This window comes from Cibotium barometz, chromosome 36 (assembly GCF_041138505.1).
Source record: "Cibotium barometz isolate CiBa-2024 chromosome 36, ASM4113850v1, whole genome shotgun sequence".
In the NCBI taxonomy this organism is placed as follows: Eukaryota; Viridiplantae; Streptophyta; class Polypodiopsida; order Cyatheales; family Cibotiaceae; genus Cibotium; species Cibotium barometz.
In genome coordinates this window covers 43,456,244-43,477,048 of record NC_141081.1, presented here as the reverse complement: position 1 = coordinate 43,477,048, position 20,805 = coordinate 43,456,244, and the positions used below count along the sequence as shown (strand labels likewise).

General features: G+C 48.0%; 1 protein-coding gene across 2 annotated transcripts in view; it reads left to right on the top strand.

Annotated features, from left to right (window-relative positions):
• Nucleotides 1-20,805, top strand: part of LOC147617919 (uncharacterized) — an 82,176-nt gene that overhangs the window by 54,927 nt on the left and 6,444 nt on the right. For both annotated transcript variants that reach the window (XM_086776168.1, XM_086776169.1), the window contains exon 4: nt 20,503-20,672. In XM_086776168.1, the coding sequence (XP_086632294.1) occupies nt 20,503-20,672 (170 nt within the window). The remainder of the gene's footprint in view (nt 1-20,502; nt 20,673-20,805) is intronic.

Genomic DNA, 20,805 nt, shown 5'->3' with positions numbered 1-20,805 from the left:
GATGAGATCTCGAGCTTCATTGATGGATTAGGCAGGGCTGGTCCCACACTGGCAGGCATACTGATCCCCATACTACTTTATGCAGATGACATCGTCCTCCTCTCATACTCAGCCGAGGGGCTTCAGAGATAGTTGGATGCCTTACATGACTTTTGCACTCAGCGGGACCTTTGTGTTAACCTTGTTAAAACCAAGCTAATGGTCTTCAATACCTCTCGCCCCTTCACATCTAGATTGAGCTTCACATATAGAGGGGATCTTGTGGAGATTGTCCCATCCTATGTCTACCTTGGTGTCACTTTCAGTGACCCACGCTTTACCATGGTTCCCGCAACACATGCCAGACTGACACGGGGATATGTAGCCTTGAGGTTACTTGAGCGGCAGTGCTTCCAGGCACATTTCCAGGAGCCCAGGACGAAGGGCTGGCTTTTTGACACCCTCGTCACACCAACCTTGATGTATGGAGCAGCCTTCTGGGGGCCAGATTTATCCGATGAGGATTGGCAACGAGTTGAGAGGCCCCAGGTCATGATGTTCTCTTGTATGATCCGCAACAAACCATCAGTCCCACACGAGATTATCCAAGCAGAGTTTGCTGCAGCCCCGATGGTAGTGGAGGCACTCTTCCAGAGAGTCACATACCTCCATCGCATCAGTCACATGGATCCCCATAGGTACCCGAGGCTTGCCTTGGAGTCCTCAAGACATCTAGCACTTGAGGGCCACTTTGGAGTATGGTATGCACTAGTTTCCACTTGGTTCTCAGTATATGGGCTCCGCATGGACCGCCTACCCCCCCTTCAGTACAGTTTGGACTCCCCTTTTCTCCAGCTGCCTCACGAGGATACCAGCTAGATTATCCGGTTAGATCTTCTCAGCCTCTACACCCATTGCACATGGATCACACCTTCGGAGCTCCCCACAAAGATGCACTTCTACAGAGATCACTTCCTCACACTCACTCAGGATGGATTCATCCAGCAGCCGGGCTACTTGAGTGTTCACATGTCCCATGCCATGCGGATTGCGATCGGCTAGGTACGGGTTTCATCCCACCGCCTTAGGGTGGAGACAAGTAGAATTGAGCGCAACTTCAGAGCCGGGAAGCTTATACAAGGACCCCGAGAGGAGAGGATCTGCCCATTATGCCACTCAGAGGTTGAGACGTAGGAGCATTACATATGCCGCTGCCCAGTATACTATGAGATCCGCGGGAGGTTTCACCGTTTATTTCATGAGGGATTTGGTCCACTCTCCATGATCATTGACTTCCAGGACCAGCGTTGCCTAGGCCTCCCTCTGCAGACATAGGGACACCTTCTTGAGACACAGGTCCCAGCCACCCCGCCCCCTCCCTCGGCAACCAACCATCACCAGTTTCTTCCGGACCCAGGAGGTGGAGGACATCGATATAGTGGATCTTGTGGACCCTCCACGAGCTGTTGTGGACCTACGTCGCCTGAGATGAGTTACCTCGGACCGAGCCTCCGCACTCGAGCGTGCCCGACGCCCTCCCCCCCCCGTTGGCCACGATCACCTCATCAGCTCTAGATCCAGGACATGCTCCACCGCCATCGAGCTACCTTTCCACGTGACATAGCTGAGGGACCTCTCGGCCATACTCATTAGCCCCACGCTTGATATTTTGGAGAGTGGTATACCATCTACTCGGAGCTGATGTTGCTCTCATGTTTCTATGTTCTTAGTATTCCATGATGAGTTTCCATGGACAGTTTTGTATCACCCCAGTGAGATAGCTATGTTTATGTTTTCTTTCTGTTTTATTTGCCATTCCATGATGAGATATGCCATGGACATTATTGTATCACTTTGGTCTCATAGGCCCAGTGGGTCTTTAGTAGACGCTTAATATATCTTTCTTTCTTTCTTTCTCTCTCTCTCTCTCTTTGTCTCTTTCTGTCTCTCTATCTATCTATCTCTTCTCCACAGCCATGAGGGATATGTTTCATCCCCTCTAGGGATGTTTATTGCTACCCTAACTCTTGACATCCTTGGCCTTCGTTTGGTATTAGAGCTTGGACATCCTCACATAGCTTCTGGTGCATGTTAGCGATCCTCTCTGTTGCAGCCTATCATGCTCCAAGACAAGACTGTCATGTGCGCCTCACCTCTGTCGTCACTGGCTCACCAGATATGCCAGCGCCCACCAGCAAGCTACATACTCTTCACTTGCTTCGAGCGAGGACCACGGCTAGCTCTCGGCCTAGCTTCTTTGCGCCCGCTGTGACCACAGTCTCCATAGCGCAGCCACGTGGCACAAGCGCGAGTGTGCTCGCTCGCGTACTGTGCCCAGCATAAGCAGCTGACATAGCTGCATCCTCCTGCCAAGCGCACCTGCTCTCCCCTATTGTTGACAATGGCCTGGAGCATTTTACCTCAAACGCCCAGTTCAGTAACATCCTTAGCCTTACCCACACGTACCAATAGTACCACGTTAACTACATCAGCACGTCACCTATACTTGCAAAAAGTAGGTTTTCAAAGTTTGGGGCTTTTACAAATTAAGGTAAAAATCATAAATTGAGGCTTTTGGGAACTCCAAAAACTAGGTCTTTTCAAAATTACGGTGAAGCCTTTGCAAATTTAAAAATTTGGGTCTTTTCAGACATAGGGCCAAATTCGGCAAAATTGAAGCCTTCCATAGCGCATTGAAGCCCCCCACAGTGCCATGGGTGAAGCAGTAGCGTGGAAATGACGTTGAAAAAGGCTACTTTTCACCAACACACTCTCATTCAGAAGTTATTAAATTTCCAAAAATTTACTTTTTCGTGTCTTTGTCCGGGATGTCCATCGAAAAAGATTTGTAATAAGTGTTTTCGTGTTTGTTTGTGTGCCTTAGTGTTATAAAAGGCTCCATCTCCTATGTTAATCCGATTTGGAGCATGTATGTTGGTGCTATGGATGGAGCTCCCATAAGTCAAGCCTGGGAAGTGAGTTCCAGGATGTGGGTGTCATAATCCCCTAGTTTGCTGAGTTTGTGTGCAACCATGCTTAGACTTGGAGCCTCTGAGCCATGCTCATATGCAAGACATTGGTGCTTGGTGGACGTCTTGGGGGCCGGGGACGTCAGGCTATTGGAATGTGGAGGCCCGGTCCGAGGTAACTTTTCTCGAGTGTGGTGGGTTCGCAGAGCAGGCAGGGTGTCCTCCTCGTGGGTTCATAAGAAGTTGGTGATGGTTGGCTGGCGAGGGAGGGGTCCAAGTGGCTGGTGCGAAAGCTCTCTCAAGGAAGTGTCCCTATGTTTTTGAAGCTCGAGCAGGAAGAGCCCTAGGCAACTCTAGTTCGGGAAGTCAATGGTCCTGGAATGCGGGCCAAATCCCTCACGGAATAGAGAATGTAAACTCCTCAGGATCTCATAGTATACTAGGATACAACAAATGTAATGCTCCTTTGTCTCAACGTTTGTGTGGCATAATCGGTAGATCCTCTCCTCCGTGGGTCTCCCCGGCTTTGAAGTTGTGCTCAACTCTCACTGTCTCCACTCTGAGGCGGTGGATGAAACCTGTATTTGGCCAATCCCAATCCACATGGAATGGGACACGTGAAAATCCGGGTAGCTTGGATGTTGGATGAATCCATCCTCAGTGAGTGTGAAGAATTTGATCTCTGTAGAAGTGGACCTTTGGTGGGAGCTTCGAAGGTGTGATGCATGTGCGGTGGGTGTATAGAGGCTGAGAGGATCTAACCGGATAACCCGGTTGGTGTCCTCATGAGAGAGTTGGAGAAAGGAGTCCAAATTGTACTGATCGGGTGGGAGGTTCGTTGTGGTTGGGAACTGTTACCTCGGGAAGAACCGCCCTTAGGGGAGCAATCTTGTGGTGGCGGCTGCGAGTGGGGCTCGTGTGGGGCCCAAGTTATTGAGTGGGGGTCCCTCTCCTCGGCATGGGCGGGAGATGCTCGTGCACGCTTGCGTTGCAAGAATAGATTCCCTGATGCCACTAGTAGACATGCCTTCTTAGACAGGCGGGCTGCCCCCTCAAGAGCACATAGGTGTACATGGGAGATGATCTCACTCCAGCACAGGTGGCACACCGGCGTGAGGCAATGGTGACTGTTCATGAGGCCCGCAAAGCAGGCAAGTGGCCTATCCACAGGGATGGTAGAGTCATTATCATTGAGCGCCGTCCCAAATAAGGACGTGGGGTCTATGAGACCAAACACCTGGGGTTGGCAGTATTGAACTGCAATGACATGCTGTGGTCGAATCCAGGAGGCTTGAGCGAGATTCTCACAGGCAGGGATGTCATTTTATTTATAGAGACTCATCAGAGCCTTGAGAGGGGATTACCATACATAGCCGGGTATGAGTGGGAGTCAGCTTTTCAAGGCGAGACCTGCACATCAGGAGGAGTACGTGGCTCTGGGGGGGTAACTGTCCTTTTTAGATCCCATCTCCGACAGATTCTCAGCATCGTCCGGAAGGACGAGGATGCACGATATCTTTGGGTGCGGCTACAGCTTAGCAGTGACAGAGTCATCCACATTGTTGTGTTATTTTGCACCACGCCACTCCTCTTACGCCTCACAGCATGGCCAATCACCGTACTTACCATTATATGAGGATATCATGGAGTTCTCACAGCTGGGGGAAGTCCTCCTACTCGGGGATTTCAACGCTAGGACGGGAAGTCAGCAGGTCCCACTACTCGATCTAGACGACCCTATCAGATAGGAGCTGGACATCATTGACACAGGGTTGCAGCGATCATCACAGGACCGTGAGGAGGTCACAGTGTCCGAGAGATTTTTCTTAGAGCTGGAGCTGCACATGGTCTCGTTATCTATAACGGGATGTCTCGATGGCCCTCCTTAGGCGCCCTCACCTCCTTCCCTCGTTTAGGAGGTACTAGCACTGTGAACTACCTTATGGGATCTCCTTATGGGATCTCTTGCTTTGGCACACCTTATCCCCGACTTCTCCATTCTGCCACCCCCTTTTGAAGCTGACCATGCCTACCTCTCTTTCACTCTTACTTGCACACCACCCGTCCCTCCACCACCTCCCCCCATCTCACATTACATTTAGGTCCTCTTTGATCACAAGCTTGACCTTGTTCACTCCAACCACATCTACCGCCAAGTCAAGGATGTGGAACCTACTGTCCCCCTATCCACCCACACAACACAACTCACCACCATACTCCACACATCCGCCACAGCTTCTTTCATATGCACGCGGCGGTCTACCGCCAAGCCACCTTGCGGTTCCATGCCCCAGAACTGTTGGGATGATGACGAATGTCGGGCCACACGCTCCCATCTTAAGCATGAGGTACGGATTGGGCAAATCAAGAAGCGCGAAGCGCAACGGATTTCTCAATGGCTCACCCGACGCAAGAAACGGGAGTTCTATGCTCGGAAAGACGATGAGTTATACCGACTTTTCTTAGGGCTGAATTGCAAAGAGGCATGGAGGAAACTCCGAGAACATCGCCCTCCCACACCTATCACCTGCCCAGACACATGGCACTCCTATGCACGCTCCCTCTATCATATCCCCCATCAGCCACCCCTACCCCTACCCCCACCACCAGACCGCCGCCCCACCACCTCCACCTTCTTCACAAAGGGCATGGTCCTCAAGGCCATTCGTAGACTACGCAATGGGCGAGCCCAAGATCATGACGGACTCAGTGCCGAGTACATCTCGCATGCCCATGATACCCTAGCGTCCCTACTAGCCTACATGTTCAATAGAGCCCTTTGTGAAGGATTTCCACCCTCTTGGTCCACCAACACCATCACCCCCATCCTCAAAGCCGGAGATCCACTTGATCCTAATAACTACAGGACGATGATGATTGGCCACACATTGGCCAAGCTCTATGGATCAGTGCTAGAGGCGGAGCTGAGTTCATTTGCAGAGAGCCACGGATGTAGATCCTCAGGACAGGCTGGCTTTCGGAGGAGCTACTCCACCCTTGACCACATCTTCACCCTCCGTGCCATCATTGAGGAGGGTAGAGCAGGACACCACAGGATTTACTGCTGCTTTGTGGATTTCCGCACAGCTTTTGATACTGTACCACAAGCCCGCCTCTTACAAAGTCTACAGGAGATCGAAGTCCTATCTGACATGGTTTGGAGCATCATCGCCCTCTATGAGTTCGTCACCGGACGAGTGAGAGCCCCACGAGGTTCATCACAAGAGATTTCCAGCACCATTGGGGTGAAACAGGGCTGCCCTCTATCACCCACTCTTTTCGGCCTCTACATTGACGAGATCTCGAGCTTCAGTGATGGATTAGGCGGGGCTGGTCCCACACTGGCAGGCATATTGATCCCCATACTACTTTATGCAGATGACATCGTCCTCCTCTCAGACTCAGCCGAATGGCTTTAGAGACAGTTGGATGCCTTACATGACTTTTGCACTCAGCGGGACCTCTCTGTTAACCTTGGTAAAACCAAGGTAATGGTCTTCAATACCTCCCGCCCCGTCACATGCAGATTGAGCTTCACATATAGAGGGGATTCTGTGGAGATTGTCTCATCCTATGTCTACCTTGGTGTCACTTTCAGTGGCCCACGCTTTACCATGCTTCCCGCAGCACATGCGAGATTGACGCGGGGATATGCAGCCTTGATGCTTCCAGGCACATTTCTAGGAGCCCAGGACGAAGGGCTGGCTTTTTGACACCATCGTCACGCCAACCTTGATGTATGAAGCAGCTTTCTGGGGGCGATATTTATCCGATGCGGATTGGCAGCGAGTTGAGAGGCCCCAGGTCATGATGTTCTCTCGTATGATCCGGAGCAAACCATCAGTCCCACACCAGATTTTCCAGGCAGAGTTTGCTGCAGCTGCGATGGTAGTGGAGGCACTCTTCGAGACAGGCACATACCTTCATCGCATCAGTCATATGGATCCCCACAGGTACTCGAGGCTTGCCCTGGAGACCTCTAGACAGCTAGCACTTGAGGGGCACTCTAGAGTATGGTATGCACTAGTTTCCACTTGGTTCTCAGTATACGGGCTCTGCATGGACCGCCTACCCCCCCTTCAGTACAGTTTGGACTCCCCTTTTTTCCGGCTGTCTCACGAGCATACCAATCGGGTTATCCGGTCATATCTTCTTAGCCTCTACTTACATTGCACATGGATCACACCCCTGGAGCTCCCCACGAAGATGCACTTTTACAGAGACCACTTCCTAACACTCACTGAGGATGGATTCATCCAGCAGCCGGGCTACTTGAGTGTTCACATGTCCCATGCCATGCGGATTGGGATTGGCCAGATACGGGTTTCTTCCCACCGCCTCAGAGTGGAGACAGGTAGAGCTGAGCGCATGTTTACAGCCGGGAAGCTCTTACGGACACCTAGAGAGGAGAGGATCTGTCGACTATGCCACACAGAGGTTCAGACGGAGGAGCATTACATATGCCGCTGCCTAGTATACTATGAGATCCACGGGAGGTTTCACTGTCTATTTCGTGAGGGATTCGGTCCACTCTCCAAGATCATTGACTTCCAGGACCAGCGTTGCGTGGGTCTCTTCCTGCTTGAGCTCCGCAGACATAGGGACACCTTCTTGAGACACAGGCCCCAGCCACCCCGCACCCTCCTTTGGTAGCCAACTATCACCAGTTTCTTTCGGACCCAAGAGGTGGAGGAAACCGACATAGTGGATCTTGTGGACCCTCCACGAGCTGCTCTGGACCTACCTCCCCCGAGAGGAGTTACCTCGGACCAAGCCTCTGCACTCCAGCGTGCCCGACGCCCTCGACCCCCCCTCCCCCTCCCCACCCCCTCCCCAGTCGTCCACGATCACCTGATCAGCTCCAGATCCAGGATATGCTCCACCGCCATTGAGCTACCTTTCCACATGACATAGTTGAGGGAGACCTCTTGGCCATACTCGTGAACCCCATGCTTGATATTTTGGAGAGTGGTATACCATCTACTCAGAGCTGATGTTGCTCCCATGTTTTTATGTTCTTAGTTTTCCATGACGAGTTTCCATGGACAGTTTTGTATCACCCCAGTGAGATAGCTATATTTATGTTTTCATTCTGTTTTATTTTCCATTCCATGATAAGATATGCCATGGACATTATTGTACCACTTTGGTCTCATACGCCCATTGGGTCTTTAGTAGACACTTAATATTTCTTTCTTTCTTTCTTTTTTTCTCTCCCGCATAGGCCGTCAGGTCCAACTCTCTCTTTTTCTCCCTCCCACACACCGTCAACTCTCTCTCTCTCTCTCTCTCTCTCTCTCTCTCTCTCTCTCTCTCTCTCTCCCCCCCCCCTACTGCAAATCTCTCTCTCACAGACATTGTATCAGATCCACCAATTGTTGTAACCTTTTTGGTCTCATAGGTCATTTTGGCCTTTTGAGGACGTTAATATATCATTTCATTTCATACTAGCACGGCATGGGAACGTCTAGTCAGAGTACTCACCATGGAGGACATTGAGGATATCCGCCATCGACCGAGGAGAGACATCTTTGGATAGTGATGTATATGATGCTTACCTTTGTTGCTGGAGTTTTCCTTCCCAGATGTTATCCATGAGGAGCTCCTAGTACCTTAGTTTTCCTTATAGTTGTTGTTTCAGTCTCAGTTAGTTGTTTAGTTGTTTTAGCTTTTCTTACACAGACATTGTATTAGATCCACCAAGTGTTGTAACCTTTTTGGTCTCATAGGTCATTTTGGCCTTTTGAGGACGTTAATATATCATTTCATTTCATTTCATTTCTCTCTCTCTCTCTCTCCCTCCCACAAGGCTTTCTCCGCCGCACCTCTGCGGACCCCTACACACAAGCTGAAATTTGATTCGTATTGTGCTGGAAATATATATTATAACTCTTGCGTCATTTTGACATTTCTCCATTTGCTTGATTTCTTTTTGTGCATAGGCCATAGATGCCTCGTGCACCGAGTTCCGTATGGGCGAGGCTTACCATCATTCAAGACACACCCAACACCCTAGGTGTCGGCCGCTCCAACACGCACGTGTGGAAGTGCAAATATTGTGGAGGAATATTTACCAGCACATCCACTCGTGTTATTTCTCATGTTGGCCAAGGTATGGGAGGCGGCATTGGACCACGTGCAAATGCACCACAGGAGGCGGTTGATGAGATTCGCCGGGAGAACCCACGGATCTTCCTCGGATCACAGCTTGGTAGGGCTAGTAGAGTCATCATTGAGGATGAGCAGCTAGATACACCTGCGCATATGGGCCCATCAGTTGTTGGTGGCCCAGCATGTTCATATGTGGGTGGACAGATGTCATAGTCAGGCTTAGTGCAAGGGCCATCCACAGGTTCAGGTGTAGGTTCTAGCCAAAAGAGGGTTAGAGTAGATGATGGACAGTCTCATGTGGAGGATATTGCATGTGGTAGTGCAGGACAACACCATCAGGCCTCTCTACGTGGTACATTGAACCAATCCTCGTGGGTGAAGGAGAGGCAACGGAAGGCAGGGATAGAGATAGAGTGCACTCTCATTGAGTGCAATATCTCTTTCAATGTCCTTTGCACAGATCAGTGGAAGAGAATGATTAAAGCCGTCTCCGATGTAGGTTCATGTGAGAACTAGACTGGATTAGACTACTAGAAGATGCGGACAACCATGCTAGAGGATGAGAAACAATAGAGAATGCACTAGAGCCAATAAGATCATCTTGGAAGAAGCATGGTTGTAGTATCATTTCAGATGGATGGAGTGATGTGCGGAGAAGACATATCATCAACATCCTTGTTTCTAGTTTCGTGGGCACATATTTCTTGCGTGCTGTGGATGCAGGCAAGGCAAGGGAGAGTATCACTGCAGCTTTCATCTTCGAGCACATTAGGCAGGCTATTACAATTATTGGCCCAGAGAATGTGGTGCAGGTTATTACGGACAATGCGTCCAACTGCAAGAGCATGGGAGAGATGATTGAGGCAGAGTTTCCATCCATTGTGTGGACTCCATGTGCTGCACACTGCTTGGACCTCATGATGGAGGACATAGGGAAGCTTCGATGGGTGAAGCCGGTTGTGGATGAGGCCGTATGCATCACTACCTTCTTCAGGAACAAACACCGGGCATTATCTATCTTCCGATCCCACTCACACTTGGACATGGTGCGGCCATCCAAGATCCGATTTGCCTATATGTATCTTGTCCTTAGCAGGCTACATGAGGTACAGGACGCACTTCGAGCCTCAATGGTATCACCGGCATGGAGGGAGATGCGTGATTCGACTAGCGAGCCCACTCGATACATCCAACGCAAAGTGTTGGATGAGTCCTTTTGGTTTGATATTGAGGGCTTAGCAAAGCTCCTCAAACCCATGTGTCTTCATCTGATTCAGCGACATGGAGGGCTCTACATTGGGGCTCCTCTATCATCATTTTCATCGGATGAGAGAGATGGTGTCATTAGTCACCTCGCCGACTATCTCTCCTACCATGTATATCTATTATGTAATATGGTTTATGGTCCGTGCTGTAATTTCGTTTATATGATGTACTTACAATTAGATATCTATTTTGAAATTTGGAATGTTAGACGGAGGGAGAGACTCTAGGGACCACAATGATGAAGAGCCTTGGAATGCCCACAGCTCGAGCAAGCGCCGCGGCTGCTGTCAGAGGCATCTCCACCACCACTTGTTCCAGAGTCCTGCCAATTGCCTGAAGGACCGGCAATTACTGCTTACAGAGTCCTCGAAAGACAACCGTGACTGGAAAACCAGCCACCCATACCAGAGGATTTGAATTAGACGCGAATCATGATGCCAATGAGCCAAGAAAATCTGGGCCTCCTCCTGAATTGGTATTGGGATCCCTGCAAGAACGCTTGCGGGCAAGAAAGGCAGAATCAAACTCGATCCTCTTGTATCCAGGAACAGAGTATCAGTGTCGTTGGCGAGGCTCAGGTGGAACTGCTTCTTCGATGACGCCTGTGTGGGTGGGTGCTGTGTCATGGCCCTGTGAAAATGGAGCAGGACAAGTGTGGGCATGGTGGTTGCAGAGTCGGAATATTTTATGATTCACATGGGGGGTGCCCGGACAGTGTTTAAGATGTGTGGACATCCCTAGGTGTGAAGGGGGAAACTAAAAACATTAAGTTTTAATGTTTATTGGAGTTTGCCCCTAGGCCTTAGTGGCCCTAGGAACTTATTAAGTTGGGGCCCTAGGGATTAAATTGAGAAGGAGTTTTCTCTCTCTTCTCTCTCTCTCTTCCCTTTTTGGGGAGTCGTGTAGCAAAAGTGGAGAAGCCCTCATGCGCTTGTGCACTAGCGTGGAAAAGCTCAAGAGAAAGGAGAAGGCGGCTGTTTTGCTGTGGCTGTAGCTGTTTTTTTCTGAGTAGAACCAGCCGTACAGCACTGTACGGCCAGAACTGGGCACTCTCTCTCTCTCTCTCTTTCTCTTCTGTTGCTGGCGGCGCACAGGACAGCTGCTGGAAACTCTGCGCAGAAGACCAGTACAGCTGTTTTTCAGAAAGTACACCTTGTACAGCTGCCGTACAGTGTACGGGCAGCAAAGTACAGAAGGTACAGTTGCTGCAGAGGTGTTAACAGGTGCTGGACAGGTGCTGGACAGGTCTGTTTTCTCAAATTCAGGCAGGTACAGAAGTGGACAGCAGGCTGTTTATGCAAGTACAACGCCTGGCACGTATCCCGAGGCGGTACAGACGGGTACTGTGCTGATTTTCAGATCTGTATTTTTCAAGGACAGCATAGGAGTGAGCATCAGGAGGAGGATACAGGCAAGAGCAAGCACACGTGTGAAGCAGGATTGTGGATTCAAGTGCCTGCAGGCACAGATTAGTGTTGTTGCTTCCTCCAGTGTTGTTTCACGAGCTGAACTTGGTAAGCCTTGACTCTGTTCAACTATCTCTCTTTCTATTGCTTGATGTCTGCTACAGGTATGTGTTATCTGGCTCCTTGTGAGAGGAGGAGTATGGCAGATTGACAAGGGATTAAGACAGAGATTGAACAGCATATGTATGTTTGAGCTGAGAAGATGTATCAGGCTCTTGAGTTATGCCAGATGTATGCCCATGGCTGGCCTGCTTTGTGATCTTGGCTGATCAGAGGGAGGCACAGTGTGTTGCTTGAGGACACAGATCTGTGTGCATAGATCCTCTGTGCTGAGAAGGATTTGTGGGCAGTCAGATTGGACTTACAGGTGTAAACTCTTGGCTGGTTTTTGTGTTGTACTCAGCCATACATATTATTTTAATTGAATAAAGAAATACCGCAAGGGGCGCCAAGCTTTGGGGCCAACAGGTGTCGCTGTGTTTTCAGATTTGGGCACTCTAGCCCCAATCTGTGTTTTGTTTTTCATCTAGACTACAAGTGGACGGGTGATTGCTCCTACCGCACTCTGGTTTTCTATCAGAGGCCGGTTTCAAGGTTCCGTTGCCGGGACCAATCATCAACTTTCCGAAGGGGGTGAGCTCGTGGTTGCTTTGGAGAAAGCCATCGCTGAAAATTCAGCAATCATGTCTGATACAGAGGAAGAGTACTTCTATCATGAAGAAGAAGAGCAAGAGTCTTCTCCTGAAAGAGATGTATCCGAGGATATTTTTGCAGGAGAACAGGCTGCAGATGTTGAGCCTTATGAGGATGTAACACAGCCAGAAGATGTGCATGGTAAAGAGGATGATGATGCTCGGTTCAAAGATCGCTTGGCTAGTGTTATGGATACTTTTATGCAGCTCACTCAGAGTGAGAGATTTGCTGAATTTTTGAGATCTCGCTCAGAGCCCCGCACAGAGTCCCAGAAAAAGAAGAAGAAGGTTCGTTCAAAGAATCTTTCTCAGGGTCATAGTGGTACCACTCCACAGGATCCATCTCCTGCACAGTTTCCGAATATGCAGCATGCTTTTGGTGCTAACCCACAGAGTTCCTTCTATGGACAGCCACCTATTCCTCAGCAGAACATGCATCCAGGGTACTTTGGTGGTGGCTCGGTGTTTCAATCCATGACTGGGGGTTATCCTCAGGGAGGCATGGGTATGTATGGGCCTTTTGGAGCCAATTTTCAGCCTGGCATGCAAGGGAATATGTATGGTGGTATGCAGTCCGGTATGCAAGGAAATGTGTTTGGAAGCATGCAACCTGGGATGCAAGGCAATATGTTTGGTGGCATGCAGCCAGGTATGCATAGTGGAATGTATGGAAACATGGCTGGGATGTATAGTATGCCTGGTGTTGGAATGGGAAATGTTGACCCAATGATGGGTATGAATGTTGGGGGCAGCAATCTCACGAAACCACTTCCATATGATAATCTAACGCCTATGGGAAAGGCGAAGGATTACAAGGAAGGGGGAGCTGCAGTGAAGTTTGACACTTTCAGTGGGGCCAAGGATAAATTGAAGGCACTTACCTTTTTACAGCAGTTTGATGCTGCTTTTTCTGGTGGGAATTACACAGAGTCCTCAAAGGTGAGGAAAGCTGCCACTTTTCTCAAGGGCAATGCTTTGCAGTGGTGGTCTACTCTTCTTTTGCAGGGCATAGCACCCACCACATGGGTCCAATTCAAACAGGTTTTCTCTTCCGTATGGCTCACATCTACATTTGAGGTGGATGTTATGACCGCATGGCACAAGCTGGATGCTTCAAAGTGTGATAGTTTGGAGGATTATAACAAGAAGTTTTGGGAAGCTCTACTCCCAGTGACTTCTTATCGTGCCGTGCCATTATCTGAGCAGGTTGAGAAGTATTGTTGTGGGCTGCCCAAGGAGGTACGAGATTACTGCATAAAGACAAGAGTAACGAACATGTCACAGATGATTGAAAATGCCATGACAGCTAATGCGTTACTCACAGGTGGTTCATCTGGGTTTAAGGGCAGTAAGAAATTGGGCAAGAAAGCTGAAAAATTTGGGCATGCTTCTCGTGATGCTAAAGGGTCTACAGAGACAAAGTATAAGAAGTTGCCAATGCCCAAAAGGACTTCTGAGGAAAGACAGGCTTTGAGAGATGCTCAAAAGTGTTTTTACTGTACTGAAGAGGGGCATATGTCATTCAATTGTCCCAAGAGAACGTCCAAGAAGGACCCTGACAATAAAGGAGAGCCCAAGCCAAAGAAACCAAAGCCTTCTGCAGGCTTAGTTCCTGATCTTGTGGGGGAGCAGCTAAGTGGTGAAGCTACAGAGTTGTGCAGGGCATGGGGCAAAGTGAGAGATCAGAATGCTTTGATCTTCTTTGACACAGGTGCTCGAGCCAACTTCATTTCACCAGATTTGGCTGGCCGATTGGGGATTCGCGCAGAGGAGATGGGGCCGTTACATGAGGCAAATATGGCTTGTCCAGGGTATGCAGAACCCGTTACTCCTATCATTGGGAAGCTTCGGCTTCATTTGCAGGGTTATGTGGACAGCGAAGAGTTCTTCATCATGCCTTTGGATGGCTGTGATGTTTTGTTGGGGATGCCATGGTGCCACAGGGTACATGCGGTGGTGGATACTTACAATAGGACAATTACTCTGACTCATAGAGGGAAAGAGCATGTATTGGATGTAAAACTCAAAGGGGAATCTGTTCCTATTGTATCCGCTTCGGCGATTTCATCAGTAATGAAAAAGCATCTTTCCGCGTACTTGATTTATGTAAAGGATGCACAGGATGATGAGTCTAAGTCTAATTTGTCAATGTTAGATAAGGACAGGGCTGATTTCTTAAGTGAGTTTCAAGACTGTTTTTCCGAGTCATTGCCAGGAGAATTACCTCCTGAGAGGCCAGAAGATCATGCCATAGATCTGATTCCTGGTAGTACTCCACCGAATAGACCGCCGTATCGTGTTAGTGCAGCCCAACAGGAAGAGATTATGAGTCAGGTGCAGGAGCTATTGAATAAGGGGTTGATTCAGCCTAGCTCATCACCCTTTTGCTCACCTGTGCTCTTAGTGCAGAAGAAGGATGGTTCTTGGCGCATGTGTATAGATTACAGGGCGCTGAATAAGAATACCATCAAGAATCGATTCCCCATACCGAGGATCGATGACATCTTGGACCGCTTACAGGGCTCCACAGTTTTTAGTCGTATTGACTTGAAAAGCGGGTATCATCAGATACGCATTAGACCCGAGGATGTGCATAAGACAGCATTCCGAACCACATTTGGGTTGTATGAGTTCTTGGTTATGCCCTTTGGTTTGACAAATGCGCCTGCCACATTTAACAGAATGATGGACAGGATTTTCAGGCCTCATAGAGAGTTTGTGGGCACATTCTTTGATGATATGATTGTGCATTCACAAAATGAGGAAGAGCATAGAAGGCATTTGGCCATTGTGTTTGCAGAACTCAGAAACCATAGATTGGTGGTTAATGGCAAGAAGAGTGAGTTTTTCTTGCAGGATATACATTTCTTGGGGCATATTGTGTCTGGTCATGGAGTCCGTATGGATCCAGCAAAGGTGGAAGCAATACTTAATTGGCCAGCTTTGAGGACCGTGCATGATGTACGCAGCTTTCTAGGATTGTGTTCCTATTACAGGCGTTACATACGGCACTTTGCTGAAATTGCTTCGCCTCTTCATGCTTTGACGAAGAAAGCAACTCCGTTTAGATGGGCTGATCGGGAAATTACAGCATTCAAAAAGCTCAAAGAAAAGCTTACTTCGGACCCAGTATTAGTGTTACCGGACCTCCGAAAGGCTTTTGTTGTCCAGTGTGATGCATGTGGAAGTAGCATTGGTGCAGTTCTCATGCAAGAGGGACATGTGATAGCCTATGAGAGTAGAGTTTTGCAAGATGCCGAGAAGCTTTTACAGGTGTATGAGAAAGAGATGTTGGCTGTAATTCACGCTCTTTCTACATGGAAACACTACTTGCTTGGGGCTGATTTCACTGTGCAGACAGATCATCAGACCTTGCGTTATTTCCTCACGCAGACTAAGCTTTCAGAGAAGCATATGCGTTGGGCAAACTTTTTGTCAATGTTTCACTTCCAGATTGTGCATGTGGAAGGCAAAAAGAATGTAGTGGCAGATGCTTTGTCACGCAAGCCACAGGTCTCTGCTGTTTCACTTGCTTATCATCATGAGCTTGATGAAATGAAAGAGCAGTATGCCCATGATGAGGACTTTGAAAGGTTGTATGATCAGATGTCTGAGGGTCAGCGGCATGAGCACTACACTCTCAGAGATGGGTTTTTATTGATGCATGGCAGACTGTGTGTTACCAGGCCATTGCGACTCAAGGTTATGATTGAAAGTCATGCTCCACCGTATGCAGGTCATAGAGGTATTGACGCCACGGTCAAAGCAGTGGAGACTTTCTTTTATTGGCCAACCTTGAGAAGAGATGTTGATGCCTTTGTGAGGCAATGCATCGTATGTCAGAAGGTAAAGTTTGACCGTCAGAAGACACCAGGGTTATTACAGCCTTTACCTATTCCGGATAGACCTTGGGAGAGCATTGCCATGGATTTTGTATTTGATCTTCCACGGACACAAACGGGAAATGATGGCATCTGGACTATCATATGCAGGTTCAGTAAGCAGGCACATTTCATTCCCGTGCGGAAGACAATTAAAGTGGATCATATGGTGAAGTTGTTCATGGCTAACATCTTCAAGTATCATGGCTTGCCTACGTCTATCATTAGTGACCGTGATCCACGGATGACGAGTTTGTTTTGGTACAACTCTCAAGTTTTCATCGTCATTTCATCCACAGACAGATGGTCAGTCAGAAGAGGCCAACTCTACAGTGTTGGATCTTCTCAAGTGTTATGTGTCAGAGCACAAGCAACAATGGGAAAAGTATCTTCCTTTGGTGGAGTTTGCATATAACAACACTGTACATAGCTCGACAGGCAAGGCGCCTTTTGAGATTGTAGAAGGAGGGAAGAAAGTACCACCCATTTTGCATACAAAGGATAAGATCTTTGAGGCTGATCAGTATGTGGAGAGCTTGGATGAAGCTTATCGGAGAGTTAAGTTGGCCCTTCAGAAAACTCAGCAGAAGCAAAAGAAAGCCGCAGACCGTCACAGACGTGATTTACAGTTTGCATTGGGTGATTGGGTTCTTTTGCGTTTTGAAAAGGCTAGACTCAAGAAGATGAAGGGTAAAGAGCGCTTATTCCCTAAGTTGAGTATGCGATATTATGGGCCTTTTCAGGTTTTGGAAAAGATTGGTGAGGTAACCTATCGATTGAAGTTACCAGATCACTGGAGGATTCACAATGCTTTTCACGTGAGTCTTCTTAGACCTTTCCGTGGGGATGTGCCTGAGGATGTATCAGATGAGGCTCAGCCGGAAGTTGAGGAACTTGATGAGGTTCTGATTCCAGAGCAGATACTGGCACATAAAGAAAGGAAGGTACGAGGTAAAGTTTCCCGTCGCTATCTTGTGAAGTTCAAGAACTATTCACCGATGGATGCGAAGTGGATGGAGGAAGGTGACTTAACAGATTCACCTCAGGTTTTGCAGCTTTATCTCGATGCCTTTGAGTTAGAGCCGACTCTTATTGTGGCTCATTCAGGTTCAGCAGAGCATGGGTCTGGAGCATTACCTGATGCTCAAGAGGGGGGTAGCACCTCCACTCCCTTGATACAGACAGGCTCAGATGACATCTAGAGGTCGCTTGGTGCGGATTTTATCTCATCCGAAGGTACTGAGGCTGACAGTACATCTGTTTATGGGACTTCTATGATATATGTGTACTAGTCACATGGAAATTTTTGTGGATATGTATGGTTCACAGTGGTATACAACTTGGACTATTACTATGCCATTGGTTTGCAGTGAATGATGATACATGTGTATGGCTTAGAGAGATTGGGACGCTGATCTTGCCATATTGTATATTTCACTTTGGATATTTTGATGCATCACCAGAATGCAATCGAGGACGCTTGCCATCTTTCAAGAGGGGGGTATGTCATGGCCCTGTGAAAATGGAGCAGGACAAGTGTGGGCATGGTGGTTGCAGAGTCAGAATATTTTATGATTCACATGGGGGGTGCCCGGACAGTGTTTAAGATGTGTGGACATCCCTAGGTGTGAAGGGGGAAACTAAAAACATTAAGTTTTAATGTTTATTGGAGTTTGCCCCTAGGCCTTAGTGGCCCTAGGAACTTATTAAGTTGGGGCCCTAGGGATTAAATTGAGAAGGAGTTTTCTCTCTCTTCTCTCTCTCTCTTCCCTTTTTGGGGAGTCGTGTAGCAAAAGTGGAGAAGCCCTCATGCGCTTGTGCACTAGCGTGGAAAAGCTCAAGAGAAAGGAGAAGGCGGCTGTTTTGCTGTGGCTGTAGCTGTTTTTTTCTGAGTAGAACCAGCCGTACAGCACTGTACGGCCAGAACTGGGCACTCTCTCTCTCTCTCTTTCTCTTCTGTTGCTGGCGGCGCACAGGACAGCTGCTGGAAACTCTGCGCAGAAGACCAGTACAGCTGTTTTTCAGCAAGTACACCTTGTACAGCTGCCGTATAGTGTACGGGCAGCAAAGTACAGAAGGTACAGTTGCTGCAGAGGTGTTAACAGGTGCTGGACAGGTGCTGGACAGGTCTGTTTTCTCAAATTCAGGCAGGTACAGAAGTGGACAGCAGGCTGTTTATGCAAGTACAACGCCTGGCACGTATCCCGAGGCGGTACAGACGGGTACTGTGCTGATTTTCAGATCTGTATTTTTCAAGGACAGCATAGGAGTGAGCATCAGGAGGAGGATACAGGCAAGAGCAAGCACACGTGTGAAGCAGGATTGTGGATTCAAGTGCCTGCAGGCACAGATTAGTGCTGTTGCTTCCTCCAGTGTTGTTTCACGAGCTGAACTTGGTAAGCCTTGACTCTGTTCAACTATCTCTCTTTCTATTGCTTGATGTCTGCTACAGGTATGTGTTATCTGGCTCCTTGTGAGAGGAGTATGGCAGATTGACAAGGGATTAAGACAGAGATTGAACAGCATATGTATGTTTGAGCTGAGAAGATGTATCAGGCTCTTGAGTTATGCCAGATGTATGCCCATGGCTGGCCTGCTTTGTGATCTTGGCTGATCAGAGGGAGGCACAGTGTGTTGCTTGAGGACACAGATCTGTGTGCATAGATCCTCTGTGCTGAGAAGGATTTGTGGGCAGTCAGATTGGACTTACAGGTGTAAACTCTTGGCTGGTTTTTGTGTTGTACTCAGCCATACATATTATTTTAATTGAATAAAGAAATACCGCAAGGGGCGCCAAGCTTTGGGGCCAACAGGTGTCGCTGTGTTTTCAGATTTGGGCACTCTAGCCCCAATCTGTGTTTTGTTTTTCATCTAGACTACAAGTGGACGGGTGATTGCTCCTACCGCACTCTGGTTTTCTATCAGAGGCCGGTTTCATGCTGGCCCGCCATGCCTCGACTACATGGGCAAGCGTGTGCAATGTGCCCTATTTGTCTGCAGACGAAGTAGTGGCCCTGGGAGGTGGAAGTACTCCACCCACTGAGCGAATACAGAGATGCGGAGCATTGCATCAGCCATTGAGCTCCCTTTGCAGGAGCACATGGGTGTGTGGCTTCGCCGTCCATTGTATCATTTCAGTAACACAATATATTATCTATCTTGGTTATTGTGCAATTTGAGTTTTAAAGTTTTGTGCTGTGAAAGATCCTACCTCTTGTGAATGTTCTCTTTTATACACCGCACGTTGTATCGTCTTACATTAGCATTGTATATATATATATATTTTCTTGCGTTCTCTTCTGTAGTGGGCACTGAGAGTATATCTGAGTCCTTTTTGTGCGGAAAGATTTTTGCTTGTTTTGCTGTAGACGCCACATATCCTTTTCTTACATGATATTAGAGTTGGGGTCTGTGAATGACTATCTAGTTGCTGTATGCAAGCACAGCCAGGAGCCCCACTTGATGATAAGGGAAACATGGTTCTTCCATAGTTCAAGCGTGGGAAGAGCAGATGCTCTCCGTGTCTTTGTAAACACAATAAAGCACAATGTTTTACCACTGGTTGAGCATGTTACCAATGCAGTAATTGCATTGAAAGTTATCATGAGACGGTGAACCAGGCAAAAGTATTTAAGCTTCAGTTATTGCTTCATCAAAAAAAGCTTGGGGATGGGGAAGCAATTGTTTTGCTTGTAACTTGTGGAAGTTGACCGCTTTTTCCTCGTATTGAAGAGGTGATAGAGGAATCTCAGGTAGCAGCACACAATGATCCATCTGCTTCAAAATATGTCTAGTCATAAGGACTAGTATATCCCACAGCTTACAAGACATGGCATCTGGGTGACAGTTGGCAATGAAGAACCGTTCAAGGGAAAGGTATAGCTTCCCTACTCTTGGGGTACAAGGTATAGGAGAACAGCTCATGTGGATGTCTCATACATCCCTGATCTTTGTAGGAACCTCTTATTCATTGTGACTATCACCAATAACGTAAAATTTAGAAGACGAACATCATTATACTATACAATATATCTGGTGTGGTTGTTCACTACTCACATATAACACCTAGGATTTAATTAAAAAACACATCTTTTGAGGATGTTAGTGTACTGAGTTTACAGTATGTTTGGTCTTGCAGGTTTGTGATACAAATGGGCTTTGGTACCTTGCAGATATTGGACTACGAGCAGGAGATCTATTGCTGGTGACAGGGAGAGCTCTCCAACATATAACTGCAGGGTTGTGCTCTGCATGTGGATATCGGGTAGTTCCTTTATCATCATCAGCTGTTCCTGGCTCCACGAGAAGGTGTGCTCTGCTGTATAATTTTTTTTAAATACATGGTTCCTTGGTTGCATGTGGGGCCGTTTTTTCTTTTTGCTTCATGGGCATGTATAATTTCAAACCCATGCATTTTCTCAGGCTGTATGACTCATTGTTT